Raw genomic sequence first — 22236 nt, forward strand, 5'->3', positions numbered from 1 at the left:
TGAATTGGATATTTTGGAATTTATTCATAGGCTAGGCAATAAGTTACTCTGATTAACACAGATCAATACCACCTTGACTTGGTGACCACAGAGATTTTTAGTTTGTAGGTGCATTTTTCATCTTGGTATTCAATACATTATCTAAGTCAATTACTGATGTTAAAAGAAAACTAAGGTTATTCTACAATTTACAGCCTACACCACAGTCTATTTCAAATTCAGCTTGTCTGCTAGGTCAGTTTTACAGGAGACAGGCTTTTAACACATGAAGAGCTTTGACAATTTGGTAGGTCTCTTCTCTCCCAATTAAAAAAAAGAGATTTTTTTTGCTAGCCTGCCAATTTTATAGGTTAATAAACAAACAAACAAACAAACAAACAAACAAACCCAGGAAGAGAATTAACTATTTTAAACCACAAAGATGGACAAAAAACAATAATATGATTTAATACATGTCACTTCTCATTTGTATTCAGTGGAAGTTTTTACAGTTCAAGTAAGTGAGCCTTCATTAAAGGAAACAAAAATATATGTATACAAAAATTTAAAGTACCTTCCAGTTCTAGCTTGCTAAAGTTTCTTCTGCAAAGTACAAAAATAAACCTACCATGAACTAAGGAGGACAGTGCCATACCAATGGCAGAATGGCTGCCATGTTAAAATTTTTGCTTACCTTATACTGATGAGGATACTTTAAGTGATACGGTTTTCTCCACTATCTAGTACTTAAAATTATGGAGAGGTAATCTGTTCATCTAAAATTCTTTAAATCCAGAGAAATTTTTTTAAAAGTATATTTCACACATGAGGCTTTAACATTTTTATTTAGGACAAGATTGAATCTGAAGCTGTAATGGTTCAATCTAAAGCATTCCTTTTTCAATAGTGGAGTCAATTTACGCAAAATATTTTTCCTTGTCTATAAAAAACAAATTGAACGGTATTAATTATAAGGAAATACAAACATATACTTTAAACTAGCCAATTTTCACTATCATAAAAGAAATAGGATGTTCTTTCCCTTCCCCTCCCTCAACCATTCAAATCAGAGAAGAGTACTGCAAACTTTAAGAACCCCACTGGCTATCATCAGAGTAACTACAGAACAAGGGTAGCACAGGGATGAAACTATTTCTGTATATTCCAGAAGGCAGAAGCTTGGGTACTCTAGCTTTACAAGTAAAAGCACAGGCAGGCAAAAGCTCACAGTAAATGCACACCAGAATAGGGGTGTAGGTGAAGTTGTCTGACTGGGTTACTGCTTTTATAGGTGGAAAGAAAAAAAAAAAGACAAATCTGAAATGGAGTAAGAAACAAAAACAAAAAACCAAAACAAACTTTTGTCACATTTACAGGAATTGCAAACCTTTTGTATTCCCATGCTCATAGGTAGTTTTCATACACACTGTAAAGAGCTTCAGTATTCAGGAAGAAGAATACTGTATGGTTGACAAAGGACAGGAGAATTCTTCATGCTTCTGATATCTCAGATTTGCTGAGTGCAATAGCCAGTTCTAAGTCTTCCTGCTCTTGCTGATTCAATCGGGCAAGCCTCTGCTCTTCCTCTCTCTCACTTTCCCTCTTGGCCCATTCGATCATATCTTCTTCAGAGGGATACTGCCATTTAAAAGACGGATAAACAAGTTAATGAGTAAAACAAACAAAAAGAAGGAAAACAGTTGTTACAAAGGACATTAAATACTTGTTTCACCTGCAAGGACTCTGGGAATAGTCTTATTTGCTACCTGTTAATTTTTTTTCCCTGAAAACACACTTAGTTTTACCAGTTATTAAATGTGGTTTAATCTTAAAAGTTATTACAGTCTACTGATAGAAAGTCTATAAAACTAAATATTAAAACACTTTTAAAAAGTAGAAATGCTTAAGGTAAATTAGGACATTTACAAACAGGTAGGCTAGCCTTTTAATGTAATGCAAAACACTAATTACTTCAACCTCAGGGAGCATCCTCACATGATCAATCATTTCAGCTTAATCCTACTGATAATTTCTTACCTTACCCTTGCTCTCATGTACAGAAAAACTATGTAGCAAGAATATGCTGATTTTGCTATACATAAAAAAAGCATACTGGGTATACTAAACAAGAAGTGGACCAAATTATTTTTTTAATGCATTGTAAAGATTTTTGCAGGCACTGAGAACTTTTTGACTCAGTCTAAATAAAACTATACACTTAACATTAATAAACCTTAAACCTTAACATCAGTCAGGGAAATATTTTTATCTACCCAAAACAGCAACACTGACAGATACAAAATAAAAAAGTTTTCCTTGGTTTGAAGTCTTGTCATACAAAGGAATACCATAACATGATGAAATTAAAGAAGGTCAGGCTTTTTGAAGATGGTAGCTTTTTCCCTAGTGAGTTAGAGGGAGTTTGAAACTTAACAATACTTAACAAATCTTTCATAATGAAAAAAGGCAGGCATTTTTATTATGAGTTGTGTTATATTATACTATATTGAAATTCTGAAGTATAAAATAAGCATAATGCCTCTACTATTGTTCAAGACTTATTCCAATAAGATTCTGACTTGCTGAAATCATATTTAAGATATTAAATACCACAGCCAGAAGGTATTTTATAATAAGCAGATTATAATTTCCTAAAGAGAGCAATTTCTGGATTCTCTGCTTGAAACAACTCAAATTCTATGTAACAAAGTTAAGTCAGTATAATTCTGACACTCCATTTTCTAGTATTCAAAATACTGATTCTTATTCTGCTCCTTCTCATTCAGAAGAAGCCACTGGACTTCTATGACTATGGAGTACATAGTCAAAAGCTGGAAAAAAAAGAAAGAATGAATGAAAGGTAGCTTAGTCTAATTTTGTCTGCATGCAGATTCCTGGCTACCTCCTTTCCAACTAGAAACAGCTATAAGGATACATTGCCTGGTTGAATGACCCAATGCTATACTGAGGGAGACATGAGACAGACTGTGGCCAGGGTTACCCAGATCTTCTATTTCCAAATACATCTCAAGGGACTAAGGTGGTAAGTAGAGGAAAATTCCTTTATTATAGAAGAGGCACTATGAAAGTCATTGTCTAAAAAAAATCTAGGGAAATGAAGCTTCTGTTACCTACTCGAAGATTCTTATTTAAAAAAAGCTTTGTTTTTATGTAAATAATGATGGAATATATATCACTGCTTTGTCCCTCCAGAGTGACACCTCCATAGTTGGTTACTCCATTTCTGTGATCTTATAGCCCTTATCTATGGGTTATCATAGCATCTTTCCATTGTTTTTAATGGTCTGCCTATTTCAGTCAGCTCTGGGAGAATGCAGAGTAAATATGGAATATATGGAATTTCTAATTGTGAATTAGAGCCCTCCAAATAATTAAAGATTGTTTAGCTTGACAATTGTATTTATTTCATAAAACCAACATTTACATTTTAAAAATACTATCTTATAAAAAAACAGAGTTTCGCCTTCCATTCAAAGAATCCTTGGCCTTATCCTCTCATATAATAGTTGCTGACAGGTCTCCAGAAATCATGAAAACTTTATACACAAACACACATACACAGTTACAAATACATAAGCTCATTATTGCCATTATTCGTCCAGCGGGCAGACAGCAAATGACTCTCTAATGGCCCATCATCCATTACAATTTGCAAAATAATAACTGTCAAGATTTCATTTATATTTTTACTAAGACTAAGAGAAGGGTTTGCAAAACAACTGGTATATATCACAAGAACTAAGACTACTAAGATCATTTGTGCAATGGAACAATGTTAGAACCATCAAAACAGAATCAAACAGAAATTTTGGTTGGGAGAGGAATATAGATCATTTTTTGTATGTTGGTAAATTTAGTTGAAATGATGCAAATTTGGCAGACTCCGAAGTAATCTTTGAAAACCTTTTAAACTGTAAATGGAAATATTTTCCCCCAACCAGCCCATTCACAGTACTTACAGCACTGAAGTTAGCAAAATTGCTTGGGTCAGCCTCTTTATTGGTAGTGGTAGCAGTGGTAGTAGTAGAAGTGAATGAATCACAAAACATATCAGGATCTTTTTCTTTAGGGCTATCATTGTCTGGGAAAGGCTGAAATGGATCATTCAGTTTAAAAGGATCAGAAGAATCCAATTTGTTGATGGGTCTTTTCCCTGGATCAAAATCATTACAATTAACTCAACATGCAAAAATGGCAAACAAACACAGAAGAACATCAACACAGAGAGCATTAAAGAACTGGGGGTGGGGGAAGGGAGGTGAGTGCCTAAAGCACATTTTTTAGTATGGTCTTTAATGACCACACCAAAGGTCAGTCCTCAACTCTTTAATACACAACCTCTCAAATACATTCCAGCTATATGTTGCTAAATGAAGAAACAGCAAAGGGGAAAGGAATGGGCCAGGAATCATTTCTGCCCAGAGAGTAAACCCTGTCTTCCCCAAAGCAGCATGTTCCCAAGAAGAGAGAGGAAAGGATGAAACAGGAAGAGACGACAAAAAATAAAGACAGAAATGGTCTTTGCTGTTATAACCTCAGCCTGATTGAGCAGGAGTAAGGGCAAATGACCTCTGAAAAATGACTATAACCCAGCAATTGCACTACTAGGTATTTATCCAAGGGATACCGGTGTGCTGTTTTGAAGGGATTCATGGACCCCAATGTTTATAGCAGCACTATCAACAATAGCCAAACTATGGAAAGAGCCCAGATGTCCATCAATGGATGAATGGATAAAGATGCAGTATATATACAATAGAGTATTACTTGGCAATCAAAAAGAATGAAATCTTGCCATTTGCAACTACGTGGATGGAATTGGAGGGTATTATGCTAAGCAAAATTAGTCAGAGGAAGACAAATATCATATGACTTCATTCATATGAGGAATTTAAGAGATAAAACAGATGATCATAAGGGAAGGGAAACAAAAATAATATAAAAACAGGGAGGGGGACAAAGCATAAGAGACTCATAAATACAGAGAACAAACAGAGGGTTACTGGAGGGGGTGTGGGAGGGAGGATGAGGGGCATTAAGGAATCTACTCCTGAAATCATTGTTGCACTATACACTAACTATTTTGGATGTAAATTAAAAAAATAAAAGTAAAAGTAAAAATAAAATAAAATAAAATAAAAGACTATATTCTTCTGATTTTTCTCTGGATCAATCTATCTAATACCTGGGAACATGATTAAAACTTACCTTGGAGTACCCCACCTCCTTTTTGCCACCTACGATATTTCAAATTGAAGAAGGAAGAGAATGTTTTGAAGCCCAGGGCCTAAACTTTTGTGGTTGCTGATAAACTAATTTTTGATCAAACCACAGTGTTTTGCTGTCGCTCAACTCATCACCATTTTCAAACAAGTTCTCTAATTTTAAAGTCTTAACTTAGTACTTCTTGAAGGAAAATGACACATACAGGTGTTAAATATTTTCAAATACGTATTTTTCCTAAAATTTGTTAAGCTGCTAATAGCAATCATAACAGAGTCTTTTCATCACTGTAGCAGCTTACAAAAGATGTTCATATCGATCCTTCTAACAATCCTGTGTAGGTAGGCGAAATTGGAGTTTTTGCCACCATCTAACAGCTCAGACAGCTGAGGCTCAGACATATGAAATTACACACTCAAGGGGCACCTAGGTGGCTCAGTCGGTTAAGCGTCCAACTTCGGTTCAGGTCATGATCTCGCGGTTTGTGAGTTCCAGCCCCGCGTTGGGCTCTGTGCTGACAGCTCAGAGCCTGGAACCTGCTTCAGATTCTGTGTCTCCCTCTCTCTGCCCCTCCCCCACTCACACTCTGTCTCTCTCTCCTTCAAAAATAAACATTTAAAAAAAATTTTTTTAAAGAAATTACACACTCAAGATCACAGAGCTAGTCTGAGGACACTCAGATTTAGCACCCAGATCTTTAAGCTCCCAGTCTCTTTAAGCTCTCTCCAACAAACCATCCTTTTTTCCTTGACACTTCTATAGTGATGTATACTCATTTTGCTGAAAATCCTTAGATTATATATTATTTTACTTAGGATTTAAAAAAATAATTTCTCTGTTGGCATCATACAGGTATAAAACTTAAATAAGGGGCGCCTGGGTGGCTCAGTTGGTTGAGCATCCGACTTTGGCTCAGGTCATGATCTCACAGTTTGTGAGCTCCAGCCCCACGTCAGGCTCTGTGCTGACCGCTCAGAGCCTGGAGCCTGCTTTGAATTCTGTGTGTCTCTCTCTCTGCTCCTCCCCTGCTCATACTCTGTCTCTCTCAAATAAATAAATGTTAAAAATTAAAAAAAACAAAAAACCAAAAAAACTTAAATAAGCTAATTGACTCATTTGTGTTTTTTTCTTAATTTTAAGTCCATTATAGTTAACATAAAGTATCATATTAGTTTCAGGTATACAGTGTAGTGATTCAACAATTCTAATATATTACTCAGTGCTCATCACTGTAACTCTTAATCTCCTGCACCTATTTCACACATCCCCCACCCACCTCCCCTCTGGTAATGATCTGTTTATTCTCTACAGTTAAGACTCTCTTTCTTGGTTTGTCTCTTTTTTTTTTTTTCCTTTATTCATCTGTTTTGTTTCTTAAATTCCACGAGTGAAATCATATGGTATTTGTCTTTCTCTGATTTATTTCACTTAGCATTATACTCTCTAGATCCATCCATGTTGTTGCAAATGGCAAGATTTCATTCTTTTTTATGGCTGAGTAATATCCCACTATATATATATACTGCATCTTCTTTATCCAATCATCAGTTGATGGATATCTGGGCTCTTCCATATCCTGGCTATTGTAAATGATGCTGCTATAAAGTAGGGGTGGATAAATCTTTTCAAATTAGTGTTTTCATATTCTTTGGGTAAATACCCAGTAGTGGAAATACTGGATCACATGGTATTTCTATATTTAATTTTTTGAGTAACGTCCATGCTATTTTTGACACTGGCCACACCAGCTTGCATTCCCACCAACAGTACACAAAGGTTCCTTTTTCTCCACAACCTCATCAACACTTGTGTTTCTAGTGTTTTTGATTCTAGTTATTCTGACAAGTGTGAGGTGACATCATGTAGTTTTGACTTGCACTTCCCTGACAAAGAGTGATGATGAGCATCTTGTCATATGTCTGTTGGCCATGTGAATGTCTTCTTTGGAGAAATGTCTGTCCATGTCTTCTGCCCATTTTTCAATGGGATTATTTGTTGACTTATTTGTTTTTTACTATACTCTTGACAATCTTACCTTCTAGAAATATATAATATAGGCTCTTTTTCCTTAAAAGATAGAAATCATTTACTTTGTTTACCTGATTTTTCAACAGACAATTGAGTATTAACAATTGTACATGCAATTTTTTAAGTCAAAAAAGAAAAAAATAATCTGCCCAAGAAATACCACAGGGAGGTTATTATGAAAGGCAAGCGTAAAAATCTGTAACTACTGTGGCTAAAAATTTGCCAAGGAGTGATACGTGATTAAAATAACCATGTACCAGATAGGTCTTCTCACATAACAGCCTAGCAGCACTATGTCTACTCAGGGATTGCCTTTTTAGCCACCTCTTGTGAACTATCTTCGTTAAAAACAAAACAAAACTAAAAACTAAAAACATTAAGAATTTATTCCTGGAACAAAAAAAATTACTTTTAGAAAATAAAGGAATCTCTTACTAAGTGAGGTAAGATAATACTTTGCTTCAAGAAAAATACATTCTTTTAAATTGCTATGTTGCTGAATTCTGGATACCAAAAGGCAATATATTGTCACATCAAAGGATTTAAGGAAGACTTTTGCATTGGGCAGGAAAAGAAGGGGACTTCAACTTAATCTTCTCTTACAGAAATTAATTTAATTAAAGCACTAAAGTGAGAAAACTGTTGGGTAAATGGTAATCAATGAGTTTCCAAAAAGCAAGCCATTTCACTGATGCTGTCCTTTCCATTTACTGTCACTCTAAAATGATTTAAAAAGAAATGAGCTCTTGCCAGAAAAGTGGTTCATGTTACCCATGCTAGCCTCTTAGGCACATGTCTGTAATTCTGTACGGAGGTCAGAACAGTTTCTGTCATCTTTTTTGAGTTGTTTTGTTTAAAGCCCTTTATCTAAGTCTATGAGACCCACACCAATATTTTTCAGGAGGAGAAAAAGCATCTCAGTTGACTTAAGAAAGATACCAACTCTCATACCAGGTGGTGGTGGGCAGGGTCTTGTTGGAGTTCCAGTCTTTGGTGGCAGTGCTGGGGGTACATCTTCACTTTTGACTGATGTTTCCTCAAGCACATTTTTTTTAATGACCACATTATTGACAGAGCTTGATGTGGCTGAACCAAAAGGATCTTCATTGTTGACCTTTGTTTGAAAAGAAATGTTATACGTGGTTATATAAATTATGCCAACCAAATTATATATGGTCATGTAACATTTAGAAGAATGATCTTCATTATTTTTTTTTTAATTTTTTTTTCAACGTTTTTTATTTATTTTTGGGACAGAGAGAGACAGAGCATGAACGGGGGAGGGGCAGAGAGAGAGGGAGACACAGAATCAGAAACAGGCTCCAGGCTCCCAGGCTCCGAGCCATCAGCCCAGAGCCTGACGCGGGGCTCGAACTCACGGACCGCGAGATTGTGACCTGGCTGAAGTCGGACGCTTAACCGACTGCGCCACCCAGGCGCCCCGAGAATGATCTTCATTATTATGCAGCTTTATTTATTTCAATTCAGAGAGCACTGACATGTTAACCTTTGCATTCAGGGCCAAAAGGGAAAAATTTTTAAAAAACTGTTTTATATGAGTAGTGATTATAACATCACTACTTATTAAAAGCAACATATCATACCAAAACAAGCCAACTCTGGATTAAAAGTTTTTCAAGCTTGGGGAACCTGGGTAGCTCAGTCGGTTAAGCGTTGGACTTCAGCTCAGGTCATGATCTCTTGGCTCATGAGTTCAAGACCCCACATTAGGCTCTGTGCTGATGGCTTGGAGCCTGGAGCCTGCTTCGGATCCTGTGTCTCCCTCTCTCTCTGCCCCTCCCCTGCTCACACTCTGTCTCTCTCTCTTAAAAATAAATAAACATTAAAAGAATTTTTTTAAGTTTTTCAAGCTTCAGGAAATACAATACCACCTGAGGTCCATTTTAAAGGGACTATATGTTTTTCCTCAAGTGAATATTTGATCCAAATGATAAAGAAAAAAAATACTGATTCCACACTTCCCAATGTACTTAAATATAAGAAAGATTTAATACTAACACCAAAGAAAATAGCATCTTGAAAAACATTTAAAACAACTTGAAAGTTAATTTTTAAAAGCAAACTGATCCCATGGAATGACAAGTCTTAACGTGCCTTTCTAATACCGGGAGTAATGAAAGATTCACTTTTCTATAATGAATCAAACATGATGGGTTTAGATCATATTTAGGCCAGTGTTTTTCTACAGTACTACTTAAAATGTGGGCTGTACGTAATTCTGTGTTGTGGGGCGACAGACACTGTGCTGTAGAATGTTTAACAGCACCCCTAGTCTCTATCCACTAGATATGAGTAGTCCCCCTCCCCAGTTTTGACAACCAATAATGTCTCTAGACAATGCCAAATAACTGAAGGCGGGCGGGGGGGGGGGGGCCATAACATCCAGCTGAGAACTGATGATATAGACAATTTTACATATACTCTAATTTTACTCTTTTGGTCTGAATCAATCCTAGAGCTACACTGGAAAATAGGTAGTGGACATACAGAGCTGGACTATGTGTATTAAATGTCTTAATACTAACCCTAACAGCCTCAGAACATAAAATGAAGTGACCAATGCAGAGAAGATAGAATGATGCCCAGATTTTACAGCTATTGACCCAGATAGTCAACAGGGGGGAAATGTAGTTCAACTGGAAGAAATATGTTTAATTTTCTTTAATGTTTATTTATTTTTGAGAGAGAGAGAGAGAGAGAGAGAGAGAGAGGAGCGTGAGCAGGGGAGGGTCAGAAAGAGAGAGGGAGACACAGAATCCAAAGTAGCCTCCAGGCTCTGAGCTGTCAGCACAGAGCCCGACACAGGGCTTGAACTCATGAACTCTGAGATCATGACCTGAACCAAAGTCAGGCGCTTAACTGACTGAGCCACCCAGGTGCCTCTTCAACTGGAAGACATATGTTTAAAAATGCAGAAGACTTGGGGTGCCTGGGTGGCTCAGTAGGTTAAACAGCCCTAATTTGGGCTCTGCATTGGCAATGTGGAGCCTGCTTGGGATCCTCTCTCTCTCTCTTTCTGCCCCACCAGCCTCCCTCTCTCTCAAAAATAAATACTTTTTTAAAAAAAGACAGAAAACTCTTAAAATGAAGCTGTTGAGCTAAACTGTCAGTAGAAAATTATAATCACCTGTACCATCACCACCATCTTTATGTATTGAACTATGTCTACTTTAATTATATCTTACCATTTTTTTTTTCAAAAAATTTTTCATGTTTATTTTTAACAGTCAGAGAGAGCATGAGTGGGGTAGGGGCAGAGAGAGACAGAGACACAGAATCTAGGGGCGCCTGGGTGGCTCAGTTGGTTGAGCCGCCGACTTTGGCTCAGGTCATGATCTCGCGGTCCGTGGGTTCGAGCCCCGCGTCAGGCTCTGTGCTGACAGCTCAGAGCCTGGAGCCTGTTTCAGATTCTGTGTCTCCCTCTCTCTGACCCTCCCCCGTTCATGCTCTGGCTCTCTCTGTCTCAAAAATAAATAAATGTTAAAAAAAAATTTAAAAAAGAATCTGAAGCAGGCTTCAGGCTCTGAGCTGTCAGCACAGAGCCTGATGCAGGGCTCGAACCCATGAATCATGACATCATGACCTGAGCCAAAGTCAGATGCTCAACCAACTGAGCCACCCAGGCGCCCCATCTTATCTATCATTTCTATCTGAAAACAACATTTACAGTGACTTGCTGAAATCAAGTTGCAATGTCTGTGAGGGCTACATAACTGAAAGTTTCCACTGGTAGAAACACAGTATATTTTACTTTCCCACTTAATCATTGCAGATTACCTTTGATAATGTGCTGAAGTCAGCAAATCCATCTTCAAATGATTCATTTCCAAAAACAGAAGCAAAGGGATCTGTGGCTAAAATGAAAGAAAATCAATCCAATAGGACAGAAATACATCAGAATTTCATGCCCTCTTTTGGTTGGTACAAACATTCAGACAGATGAAAAATACCTAATCCTAAATATCAGTTCCTGAATTTGTGACTTAAGTCCACAAAGATAGTGAACAAATTGATACCTCACCCCTGACACACATACATTACATTCTTTTGTATAAATCAAGCCATGAATGATTTCAGATCAAAAGCAAGAAAACTAATTCTAGGTTTAAGGCTTTGGAATATGTCAAATCATATAGTTCCCATGCACTTAAACTATTTCTAATAAAGCCATCAAGAAATTAGAAAAAGCCAGGTCCCATTAATTTCACATTTCACACTCATCCTTCATGGCACATTTTAAATGTTGCCTCATCCACAAAGCCTGGGATAACCTAGGTGTCTCTAATTCCCACAGCAAGAAGTGATTTCTTCCTTCTTTGTGGCAGTGACTGCATTCTAGTTTGTATTATGGTTATCTGTGATTGATATGTCACCATTATTAGATTGTAAAGTCCTTAAAAAAAGTGAATACGGCTTATCCAATGAAGAATGAATGGTCAAAAACATTTCTTGAATATCAAGTCCAAGAAAATACAGTTCTTACCCCCCAAAATCTTACAGTCTAACAAGGAGTCTAACAAGAACATGTTGTAGGCTTCTTCTAGGAGAAGAAGCCATTACATTTGAGATAGGTCTTTTAAACAAGGAATATATGGAGGTGGGAAAGAGAAAGACATTCCAGGCAGAAGGAACAGGAATTGCAAACATAATTGTTTAACCTGCTCCCAGGCACGAGAAGTTTTCTGTTCGATCACAGTGCACTGCTAAATGGATTAACATTTCAGCAGGAATAAACTGATCTACTCTGAACTATGTTTCATCTATTCAGGCATAATGACTACCAATAAAGTCAAAGAATGTTTATAGGAATTGTTACTTGATATAGGAAAACAGAAACAAAGGAAGGCAAAGAGAAGTGCAACAGACAGGGTAAGACAGAGCAAGGAAACAGGCACTGAAAAACTTCCCTTATTCTTCCTTAAATCTTCATCTTTACATCAAATTGGTTTTAAAACAAAAGTGTGTGATGAATCACTGGATTCTACACCTGAAACCACTATTGCACTGTATGTTAACTATAATTTAAACATAAAATTGAAAAGAAACAAAAAAATAAAAGTATGCCCACATAGCCATTTAAATGTGTAAAGTGTGCCTTTACCTCTAAAAATCAGTATACCATGGACATAAACTGAAGAGGGGCAGAAAGTCATATATTACTTTTGGTTGCTTTGTTACCAAGACAGTCATGAGGTGGAGGAAGCAGGTAAAGGGGGTGGGAAGAAGCATAAAGAAAATCAGTCCTTTAGAAATATAACAACAACTCTGATCTTGAAGAGGTAAAAAATCCAGAGTTACAGGAAATTCTACACGTTAGCCATAAAAGATATTTTTTTATAACTACACAGCCTGGGGACCAGCCTAGTCATGGCTGTTGTTTTAGGGTTTCCCTTCTTTTTCCTTCTCCGCCTGTTATTGCTGATACCACAGCAACTGAGGCACAACCAGGGTACAGATGTTCTCCTGACTGGTAGAATGGTAATGAGGGAGAAGGAGTTGGCTCATTTCCTTGGAGGGACTAGAAAACCTGCTTCATGCTTGTTTTCTGCCACAGCTCTTACAAGAAGTCATGACACACATGGCAACAGTGTTAAGTTAGGTCAAGTTTGACTGAAATACTGTGAATACTTTAACACTGTGAAAGACATTAATAAAACACATGACATCTGTGTATAAAGAATATGCTAAATATAGTTTACTGGAGTTTTTCTACACTTTCTTCATCAGAATAAACGACCTATTCAGCATTGGTCCAAACACTGGGGAATGTATCCTGGATGAATGACAAAGCACTTTTGCCCAAAGTGGGGGATTAAGACTTTGGCAAGAATTTTCTAAGATACTGATCATGGCTGATGTGAAGTAGAGGCCTGTCTAGAAACTGGAAGGACTCACTGAGTACGAACTTATCCAGACCATATAACAAGACACAGTCCCACAAACTGAAATCATGACCTGAGCTGAAATCAAGAGTCAGATGCTTAAACAACTGAGCCACCCAGGTGCCCTAAGGGAAACTAGTTTTTTTAAAAATGTTTATTTATTTATTAAATAATAAATTATTTATTAATAAATAATAAACAAAGAAGGAGCACACGTGTGGGGGAAGGGCAGTGAGAGAGTAAAAGAACTTGTAAAAAACTTGTAAAAGAACTTTTGCAAGCCAAAATAAAGTATATGTAGAAACTGAGTAAGCTGCATTTGCTTTAGTATTCTTTCAGTCTGCAATGTGTCTATTCACAAGGATAAATGATAAAAAGACCCCAGTGTGAGGCAAAATATTCAAAATATCTGATGTCCTTCTATCTCTATTGTAATCACTAAAGTAAAAAAAATATTTTTAATGTTTTATCTTTTGAGAGACAGAGAGAGACAGAGCGTGAGCTGGCAAGGGGCAGAGAGAGAGGGAGACACAGACTCCAAAGCAGACTCCAGGTTCTGAGATGTCAGCACAGAGCCCAAGGTGGGGCTTGAACCCATGAACACAAGATCATGATGTGAGCCAAACTCAGACGCTCAAGCTACTGAGCCACCCAGGTGCCCCAGCAATCACCAAATTTTAGAAGTAGGAGTAATTTATCATTTAATTTTTAAGAGCAAAAGTTTATCTTTAGGTTTATAATTATTTTGAAAGCTTACATTTTTCCTGTTCTATGGGATTAATCTTTTTTTCCTGGCTAACCTCTAAACTTCTTGGTGAAAAATAGCAAAGATAATAGGGGTGAGAATAAAGAAGGCAAACATTGTGACCTTGGGTGTATAATGCCACCTCTAAGAGTCTCAGTGGTTTCCAGATGTTAGGATTTTGTGAATAAGTAAACTAAGTAAATACATTAAAAACCAACATACATACATAAAGTCGGGGGAGGGGACAGATATCTGCTCAACAAAAATAACTAAAAGAGTACATTTTTCATTTCACAAACAAAAGGGTTTTAAAAACCAAAAAGAAGAGAAAACAATCTTGGGCTAAAAGATTCCTTTCCAGGAAAAGACAGCTGGCAACAATTCTTATTCTCTCTCTCTTTCTCTCTCTCTCTCTCTCTTGTCCCTATTTCACTTGGAACTATCAAAGAGTATATTACAAATAACATTAATCAGTAACATTAGCCAGGATTTGGAAATCATTAAACGAAAAAGTAGTAGTAGCAATAGCAGTAGCAGTAGCAGCAGTAGTAGTAGTAACGGTAGCTACCATTTACTGTGATAGGTACCACAATAAATACCTTAACATACATCATCTCATTTAATCTACCCAACAAACCCATTAAGTAGAACTATTAACCTCATTTTATTGTTTAGGAAATGGAGACTAAGAAAACCTAAAGAATTAGCAACTTTTTAAAATTTTATTTATTTATTCTGAGAGAGAGAGAGAGAGAGAATCCTAAGCAGGCTCTGCACTATCAGCACAGAGCCCGATGCAGGGCTCAAACCCATGAACTGTGAGATCATGACCTGAGCCGAAACCAACAGTTGGACACTTAACCAACTGAGCCACCCAGGCGCCTCAGCAATTTTATCTGAATAAGTCCAGGCAGTTGGACTCAGGCACTCAAGTCCTAATCATGACAACCCCTCTCTAAACTGTTTACACTTCCATTCAATTCAAAATCTTATGCCAGTGTAGCAGATTTGAGACAAATCATTTATTTATTGCTTCTGCAGTCAATTGATAAGACTCTGCTGTGTCCCAGAAGTTCTGGGATGGGAGTGTAGGGATACAACATAGGATGACTCCCAGGTCTCTGCTTGGGCAACTGAGTAGATGGTAATGCTATTAACAGAGATGTGATATCCAGAAGATATTTAGTACTGTTTTATATTTCATAGGGTGAACAACTTTACTTTCAGACATACACCTGTGACACATTAAGTAAAAGACCATTAAATATATATACATATAATAAAAATATAATATAGGTAATATAGTAAACATCATTTTAAAGAATATAAGTAATAAATAAATTTTAAAAAATTACATACACACGTATGTGTGGAGAACAGGGCTAGCAACTTAGGTTTGTGGTTAGTAACATGATCAAATGTTAAGAAAGATCTCTCTCTCAAGTTAAAAACATACAAGTGCCTGGGTGGCTCAGTTAGTTGAGCATCTGACTCTTGATTTTGGCTCAGGTCATGATCCCAGAGTCATGGGATTGAGCCTGTGTCAGGCTCCCCACTGAGCATGCAGCCTGCTTAAAATTCTCTCTCTCCCCAATACAAATAAAAACCATAATGAGATACTACCTCACACCTGTCAAATTGGCTAAAATTAACAACTCAGGCAACAACAGATGTTGGCGAGGATGCAGAGAAAGAGGAACCCTTTTGCACTGCTAGTGGAAATGCAAACTGGTGCTACCACTCTGGAAAACGGTATGGAGGTTCCTCAAAAAATTAAAAATAGAACTACAGCAATTGGACTACTAGGTATTTATCCAAAGGATACAGCAGTACTGTTTTGAAGGGCACATGCACCCCAATGTTTATAGCTGTGCTATTGACCATAGCCAACGTATGGAAGGAGCCCAAATGTCCATCAATTGATGAATGGATAAAGAAGATGCGGTACGTATGTGTATACACATGCACACACACGCAAACACACACACACACACACACACACACACACACACACACACACACAAACAATAGAGTACTACTTGGTAATCACAAAGAATGAAATCTTGCCATGTGTAACACTGAATGGAACTAGAGTGTATTGTGCTAAGCCAAATCAGTCAGAGAAAGACAAATATCAGATGACTTCACTCATATGTGGAATTTAAGATACAAAACAGGTGAACATAAGGGAATGGAAGCAAAAATAATATAAAAACAGGGAGGGGGACAAAACATAAGAGACTCTTAAATACAGAGAACAAACTGAGGGTTGCTGGAGGAGTCGTGGGTGGGGGGATGGGCTAAATGGGCAAGGGACACTTAAGAGGATACTTGCTGGGATGAGCACTGGGTGTTATATGTAGGGGATGAATCACTGAGTTCTACTCCTGAAATCATCATTGCACTATAGGCTAACTAACTTGGGTGTAAATTAAAAAAAAAAAAAGATTCTCTCTCCCCGCCTGCCCCTCTCCTCCACTCATACTCTCTCTTAAAAACAAACAAACAAACAAACAAGCAAACAAAGACAGGTTAAAGATTATACTAGCAGTGACATAGATGACAGATTATCAAGTAAAAAAAGAACGGAAGCAATTTAATATCACACTCCAACTGAAACAAAGTAAGAATCTCAAGCAAAGTTGAGCATAAGAGGAACAATCAGGGTCCATTTGGGGGTAAAACAACAGGATTTGGCAATTTATTGAAGGTGAGGAATGACAGAGAAGTCTAAGATGATTGGCTAACTGTATCATTAGCACAGAAAGTAAAAATGCTAATACTTTGAAGGAGAGAGTATTTGGAAGAGATGATCATTTCAACTTTTAAGCTTGACACCTAAGGGGAAATATCCAGCAGGTAACTTGAAGGCACTGAAGGCTCAGGAGAGAGTTCAACACTAGAAGGCTAAATAGGAGTCATCAGGAAACAGGCTGTAGCTGAAAGCACAGAATTGGACATCCCCACCACAAGAAGTGTGTATTTTGAGAAGAACAAAAGCACCAGGCTAATACAGAACTAAAAAGATAACCTCTACTCTTAAGCTTTTTCTCCAGAACACTGAGATTATTCTCTTGCTCCTGTTTTGAACAAAAGGAGACATCTGTCCCAGATACCCCCCGGGAGCAAGTTGTCCTGAGGGAACAGAGACCAGAGCAACAGGAAATCTCTCAGTTCATATTAGATCAGAAGTTCTCAAAGTGTGGACCCCAGAGGTCCCTAAGACCTGTTTAGGAAGATCTATAAAGTGAAAACTATTTTCAGAATATTAAGATGTTATTTATATTTCTTAATGTGCTGATATTTACAACAATGTTGCAAAACCAATGGTAGATAAAACTGCTGATGCCTTACTGGGAATCAAGGCAGCAGCACCAAACTGTACTTTTAGATAACCATTGTATTTTTCTCCATCTTGCAGGGAGGAGAAAAATAAAGGGCAGTTGCACTTAAAAATGTCTGTCCTGGATAACCAATAGAAATTATTAGTTTTAATAAATTGTGATCCCAAGGCACACATCTTCTTGTAATTCTGAGTAACAAAATGGGAAATACACACAAAGCACCTCTGCTGAGTAGCAAGTATGATGGCTATCTGGAGGAAAAGCACTTGCATGATGGTGTGAGAAAAAGGTTGAACTAGCTGCTTTTTTCATGGAATGTCCTTTTTACTTGAAAGAAATAACAGATAAACAATGATTATTCAGATTTGGGTATTTGGCAACATTTCTTCCAAAATAAACAGTGAATCTGTCACTTTAAGGAAAGCAACTGATAGTATTTGTTGCAGATGATAAAAATTCAAGTAAAAATCAGTATCTTGGAAAGTTGTATTTGCCCCAAATCTTAATATTACACCAATACTTAAAGACTCTGATAAGATGGATGGTGATATTAATAAATTTAACTTTAATTAAAAAAAATTTTAAGTTTATTTATTTTAAGAGAGAGAGAGAAAGAGAGTGTGAGCAAGGGAGAGGCAGAGAGAGACACAGAGAGAGAGAGAGAGACAGAGAGAGAGAATCCCAAGTAGGCTTCACATCGCCAGTGTGGAGCCCAACATGGGCTTGATCCCATGAACCGTGAGATCATGACTGAGCTGAAGTCCAGAGTCAGACACTTAACTGACTAAACCATCTAGGTGCCCCAATAAATGTAATTTAAAAATATTTATACTAAAATGTGTCAGCATTTGTAAGATACGCATAACTCAGTGAACCAAGATTTCCCAAATCATCAATGCAAGTTACAAAATCATATATAGGTAAAAGATTCATTCAAAGTACGAGACAGACCAATGGATTTTAATGCAACAGAGTATAAAAGGTACTCAATACAACCCTCTTTCCGGGGCGCGGCCGTAAAGGGGGCCGCCCCCTCACCCATCACACAACGCACATTCGTGGGGAACCTGGTGCTAAACTATTCGTACACGACCTGCTTGCTTCTGGGTCGGGGTTTCATATCTAGCAGAGAGCAGCTCCCTCGCTGCGATCTACTGAACGTCAATCCTCGACACAAGGGTTTGTAAAAAAAGGTAAAAAAAAAAAAAAAAAAAAAAGTCCTCAATACAGTTTCATGTACAATACTACAACTAACTTTGAAGAAACTAAAATATGTTGAAATGTAGTATAATAACAAAAAAGAATATCCACAATTATCTTTAAAAAGGTTGTTGAAATATTCCTCCTTTTTCCAACTACGTATCTGTGTGAGGCCGGATCTTTTTCATTTCACATACTTGAAGCAAAACAATACAGTGCAGCAGATTGAATGCAGAAGTAGATATGAGAATCCAGCTGTCTTCTGTTAAGGCAGACATTTAAAGAGTTTCACAAAAATGTATGAACAATGCTACTCTTATAATTTTTTTTTTTGGTTTGAAGTTATTTTTCATTTTTTAAAAAAATTTTTAACGTTTTATTTATTTTTGGGAGACACATACGGAGAGAGAACGCGAGTGAGGGAGAGGCAGAAAGAGCGGGAGACAGAATCTGAGCTGTTAGGCTCAGGCTCCAAACTGAGCTGTTAGCACAGAGCCTGATATGAGGCTCAAACGCACAAACTGTGAGATCATGATCTCAGCCACCTTGGCGCCCCTGAAGTTATTTTTCTTAAATATGTTATTTATGTTAATATGTAATGGGTTTATTATCATGTTTTTAAAAGAAATTAAAAACTTTTTAAATTCTCAGTTTTAATTTCTAATATGGTTAGTACTTTAGTCTCTAATATGGTTAGTACTGATATAACCAATATAAACAAAAGCTCTTTAAGGGTCTTCATTTATTTTTTAAAAAGCTGCTATACTTGATAAATTCCAAAGTTACTGCTTGTGATTAAATAACCCACTTCTTTCCTAATTTTTGTTGTTGTTGTTGAAATAGGAGTTGAAGTCTGGAATTTTCTCCACCAAGAGTCTTTCATGGATCTTCTACAAATTTCTTACTAATATGTATTAATTTCTTAACATTTTTCATTTGATTGTTTCCCCTATGCTCTCAGTACCCTTTATCAAATTTTGGGTTTCAAGGAGTTATTTTTTTCACTTACATTGTAGATAAATAAAGAGGCAGGATAACACAGAGGAAAATCAGTGGAAATGGACTGAGAAACAAACTGATATGTAGCCCTGGGGCTCAGTTTTTCCTTCCATTTTTAGGAAATGAGGCTAGATAACAGTGTTTAAATCTTAAATGAAATGCCAATATATGGAACAAGTAAATGGGATTTTAAAAATTAACTCTGGGTGGCTTAGTCAGTTAAGCATCTGACTCTTGATTTTGGCTAAGGTCATGATCTCACGGTTTGTGAGTTTGAGCCCCGCGTGGAGCTCTGCGCTGACAGTGGGGAGCCTGCTTGGGATTCTTTCTCTCCCTTTCTCTCTGCTCCTTCCCCATTCATGAGGACTCAGGAGTGCTCCCTCTCTCAAAATAAATAAATAAACTTAAAAAAAAAATAACTCTAAAATCATTTTATGTACAAATTTATAATATTTACTTATGATGACAGTGAAAACATGAAGCAATTTTGATCAACAGAAATGTTTAAAGTCAGGAGTTGAACTTATTTCTGTAATTGGTTTTGGTTGCTCTATCTGAAAAACAATTCATCCAAAGAAGTAGTTATGTACATTTTAAAACAAGAGCCTTGCAATCTCAGAGTAGTTGAAAATAATTTATATCCAGAGGTTTGCATAAAAACCACTTAACCTGATAGTACTTTAAAACACCAATGCACTACAATATGTCAATGTGGTTTGTAACATATATGAATGCATATATATTTTTACAAATTCAAAGACATTTAAAAAATATGAAACAAGAATCTGCCAACTCTCTAAAGACCTACCCGGAAACTAGTTTTGTGAAAAATAATATGAAAACTCTAGCCTATAGCAGGTCTATGATTCCTTCCAGTTCTAACAAAGTCAGCAATGTTAAGTTTGAGAGAGAGAAAAAAATTCTGTGAATAACCTTACTGCCATTTTTATATTGTGAGAATTGGATGAGAAGATAAGGCAGAAGCACCATAACAAAGTGGCTAATAGCATGAGCTCTGAAATAAGACCATGGATCGGACACTGCAACAAGTAATGCAGCCTTCGGCAAACCGCCTAACCTATGTTTCATTTTCCTCATCCTTAAAATGAGAAAGAATAGTACCTGTCTCTATAACCACGGAAAAGATTAAATGAGGAAGATGCAAAAACGAACTATGGATGACCTTGCGTATAGCTGTTAAGAAAAAAAGTAAAAGGGAGTTCAAACCTCTGATACTTTTGGGTCTGTGTAAGGTCTCAGCCCCAGATACCACTAATAGGTAGCCTACTCAACTCAAAACAGTTTTTGGTTCTAAGATCCTCATTCAAATCAACACATAAGCAGCATGCTAACAGCAGGCTAACAGGATACAGGTTCTTATTTGTATGTAAGGATGGTTCAACATGAAAATCAATCAATAAAATATACTCCATTAACAGAATGAAGGAAAAAACTCCACATGATCCTCTTAATTGATGCAGAAACAGCATCTGACAAAATTCAACATCCTTTCTTTTTTTTTTTTATTTTTTTATTTTATTTTATTTTTTTAAATTTTTTTTTCAACGTTTTTATTTATTTATGGGACAGACAGAGACAGAGCATGAACGGGGGAGGGGCAGAGAGAGAGGGAGACACGGAATCGGAAACAGGCTCCAGGCTCCAAGCCATCCGCCCAGAGCCCGACGCGGGGCTCAACTCCCGGACCGCGAGATCGTGACCTGGCTGAAGTCGGACGCTTAACCGACTGCGCCACCCAGGCGCCCCATCATCCTTTCATGATAAAAATAACACTTGGCAAACTAGGAAAAGAAGAAAACTATTTCAACATCGTAAAGGCCATATATGAAAAGCAAACAGTGAACATATTCAATGGTGAAAGACTGAGATTTTTTTTACTCTAAAATCAGTAACAAGACAAGGATGCCCACTTTTCACCACTCCAATTCATCATAGAAGTCCTAGTCAGAGCAATTAGGCAAGGAAAAGAAAAAGGCATCCAAATTGGAAAGGAAGAAGTAAAATTATCTCTGTTGCAGACAATATGACCTCACATGTAGAAAACCCATACACACACACAAAAAAACCTGTTTACAATAAATGAATTCAGCAAAGCAGGATACTAAATCAATGCACAAGATCAGTAGCATTTCTATATACGAACAATGAACAATCTGAAAAAGAAATTAAGAAAACAATTTCATTTATAATAGCATAAAAAAGAATTAAATACTCAGAAATTAACTTAACTAAGGAAGGCATGTATGCTGTCAACTATGAAACATTCTGAAAGAAATGAAGCATACAAATAAATAGAAAGACAGGCCACTTTATGGGTTGGAAAACTTTATGGGTTGGAAAACTTCATATTGTTAACATGTTAATACTATCCAAAGCAATCTACAGATTCAAAGCGATTCCTATCAAAACCCCAATGATATTTTTCACATAAATAGAGAATTCATCCTAAAATTCACATGGAATCTCAAGGGAACCCATACAGCCAAAACAATCTTGAAAAAGAATAACAAAGTTACAGGTATCAAACTTCCTGATTTCAAAACTTACTACAAAGTTACAGTAATCAAGCAGTGTGGTACTGGCATTAAGACAGACATTTAGGGGCGCCTGGGTGGCTCAGTCGGTTGAGCATCCGACTTCGGCCCAGGTCATGATCTCACAGTCCGTGAGTTCGAGCCCCGCGTCGGGCTCTGTGCTGACAGCTCAGAGCCTGGAGCCTGTTTCAGATTCTGTGTCTCCCTCTCTCTGTGCCCCTCCCCCACTCATGCTCTGT

The 22236-nt window shown here is 37.0% G+C and overlaps 1 protein-coding gene across 2 annotated transcripts in view; it reads right to left on the reverse strand.

Annotated features, from left to right (window-relative positions):
• The window catches only part of EPS15 (epidermal growth factor receptor pathway substrate 15), a 154967-nt gene continuing 132731 nt past the window's right edge, over positions 1 to 22236 (reverse strand). The window contains exons 22-25 of one of the 2 annotated variants that reach the window (XM_040470197.1): positions 11050 to 11126; positions 8203 to 8365; positions 3960 to 4153; positions 1 to 1617 (exon numbers count right to left, since the gene is read on the reverse strand). In XM_040470197.1, coding sequence (XP_040326131.1) covers positions 1471 to 1617; positions 3960 to 4153; positions 8203 to 8365; positions 11050 to 11126 — 581 coding nt within the window. In that variant the 3' untranslated portion in view covers positions 1 to 1470. The remainder of the gene's footprint in view (positions 1618 to 3959; positions 4154 to 8202; positions 8366 to 11049; positions 11127 to 22236) is intronic. The other variant, XM_040470196.1, reaches the window with a different exon arrangement.

The sequence above is a fragment of the Herpailurus yagouaroundi genome, unplaced genomic scaffold (genome assembly GCF_014898765.1).
Source record: "Herpailurus yagouaroundi ecotype Mexico unplaced genomic scaffold, PumYag 77, whole genome shotgun sequence".
Lineage (NCBI taxonomy): Eukaryota > Metazoa > Chordata > Mammalia > Carnivora > Felidae > Herpailurus > Herpailurus yagouaroundi.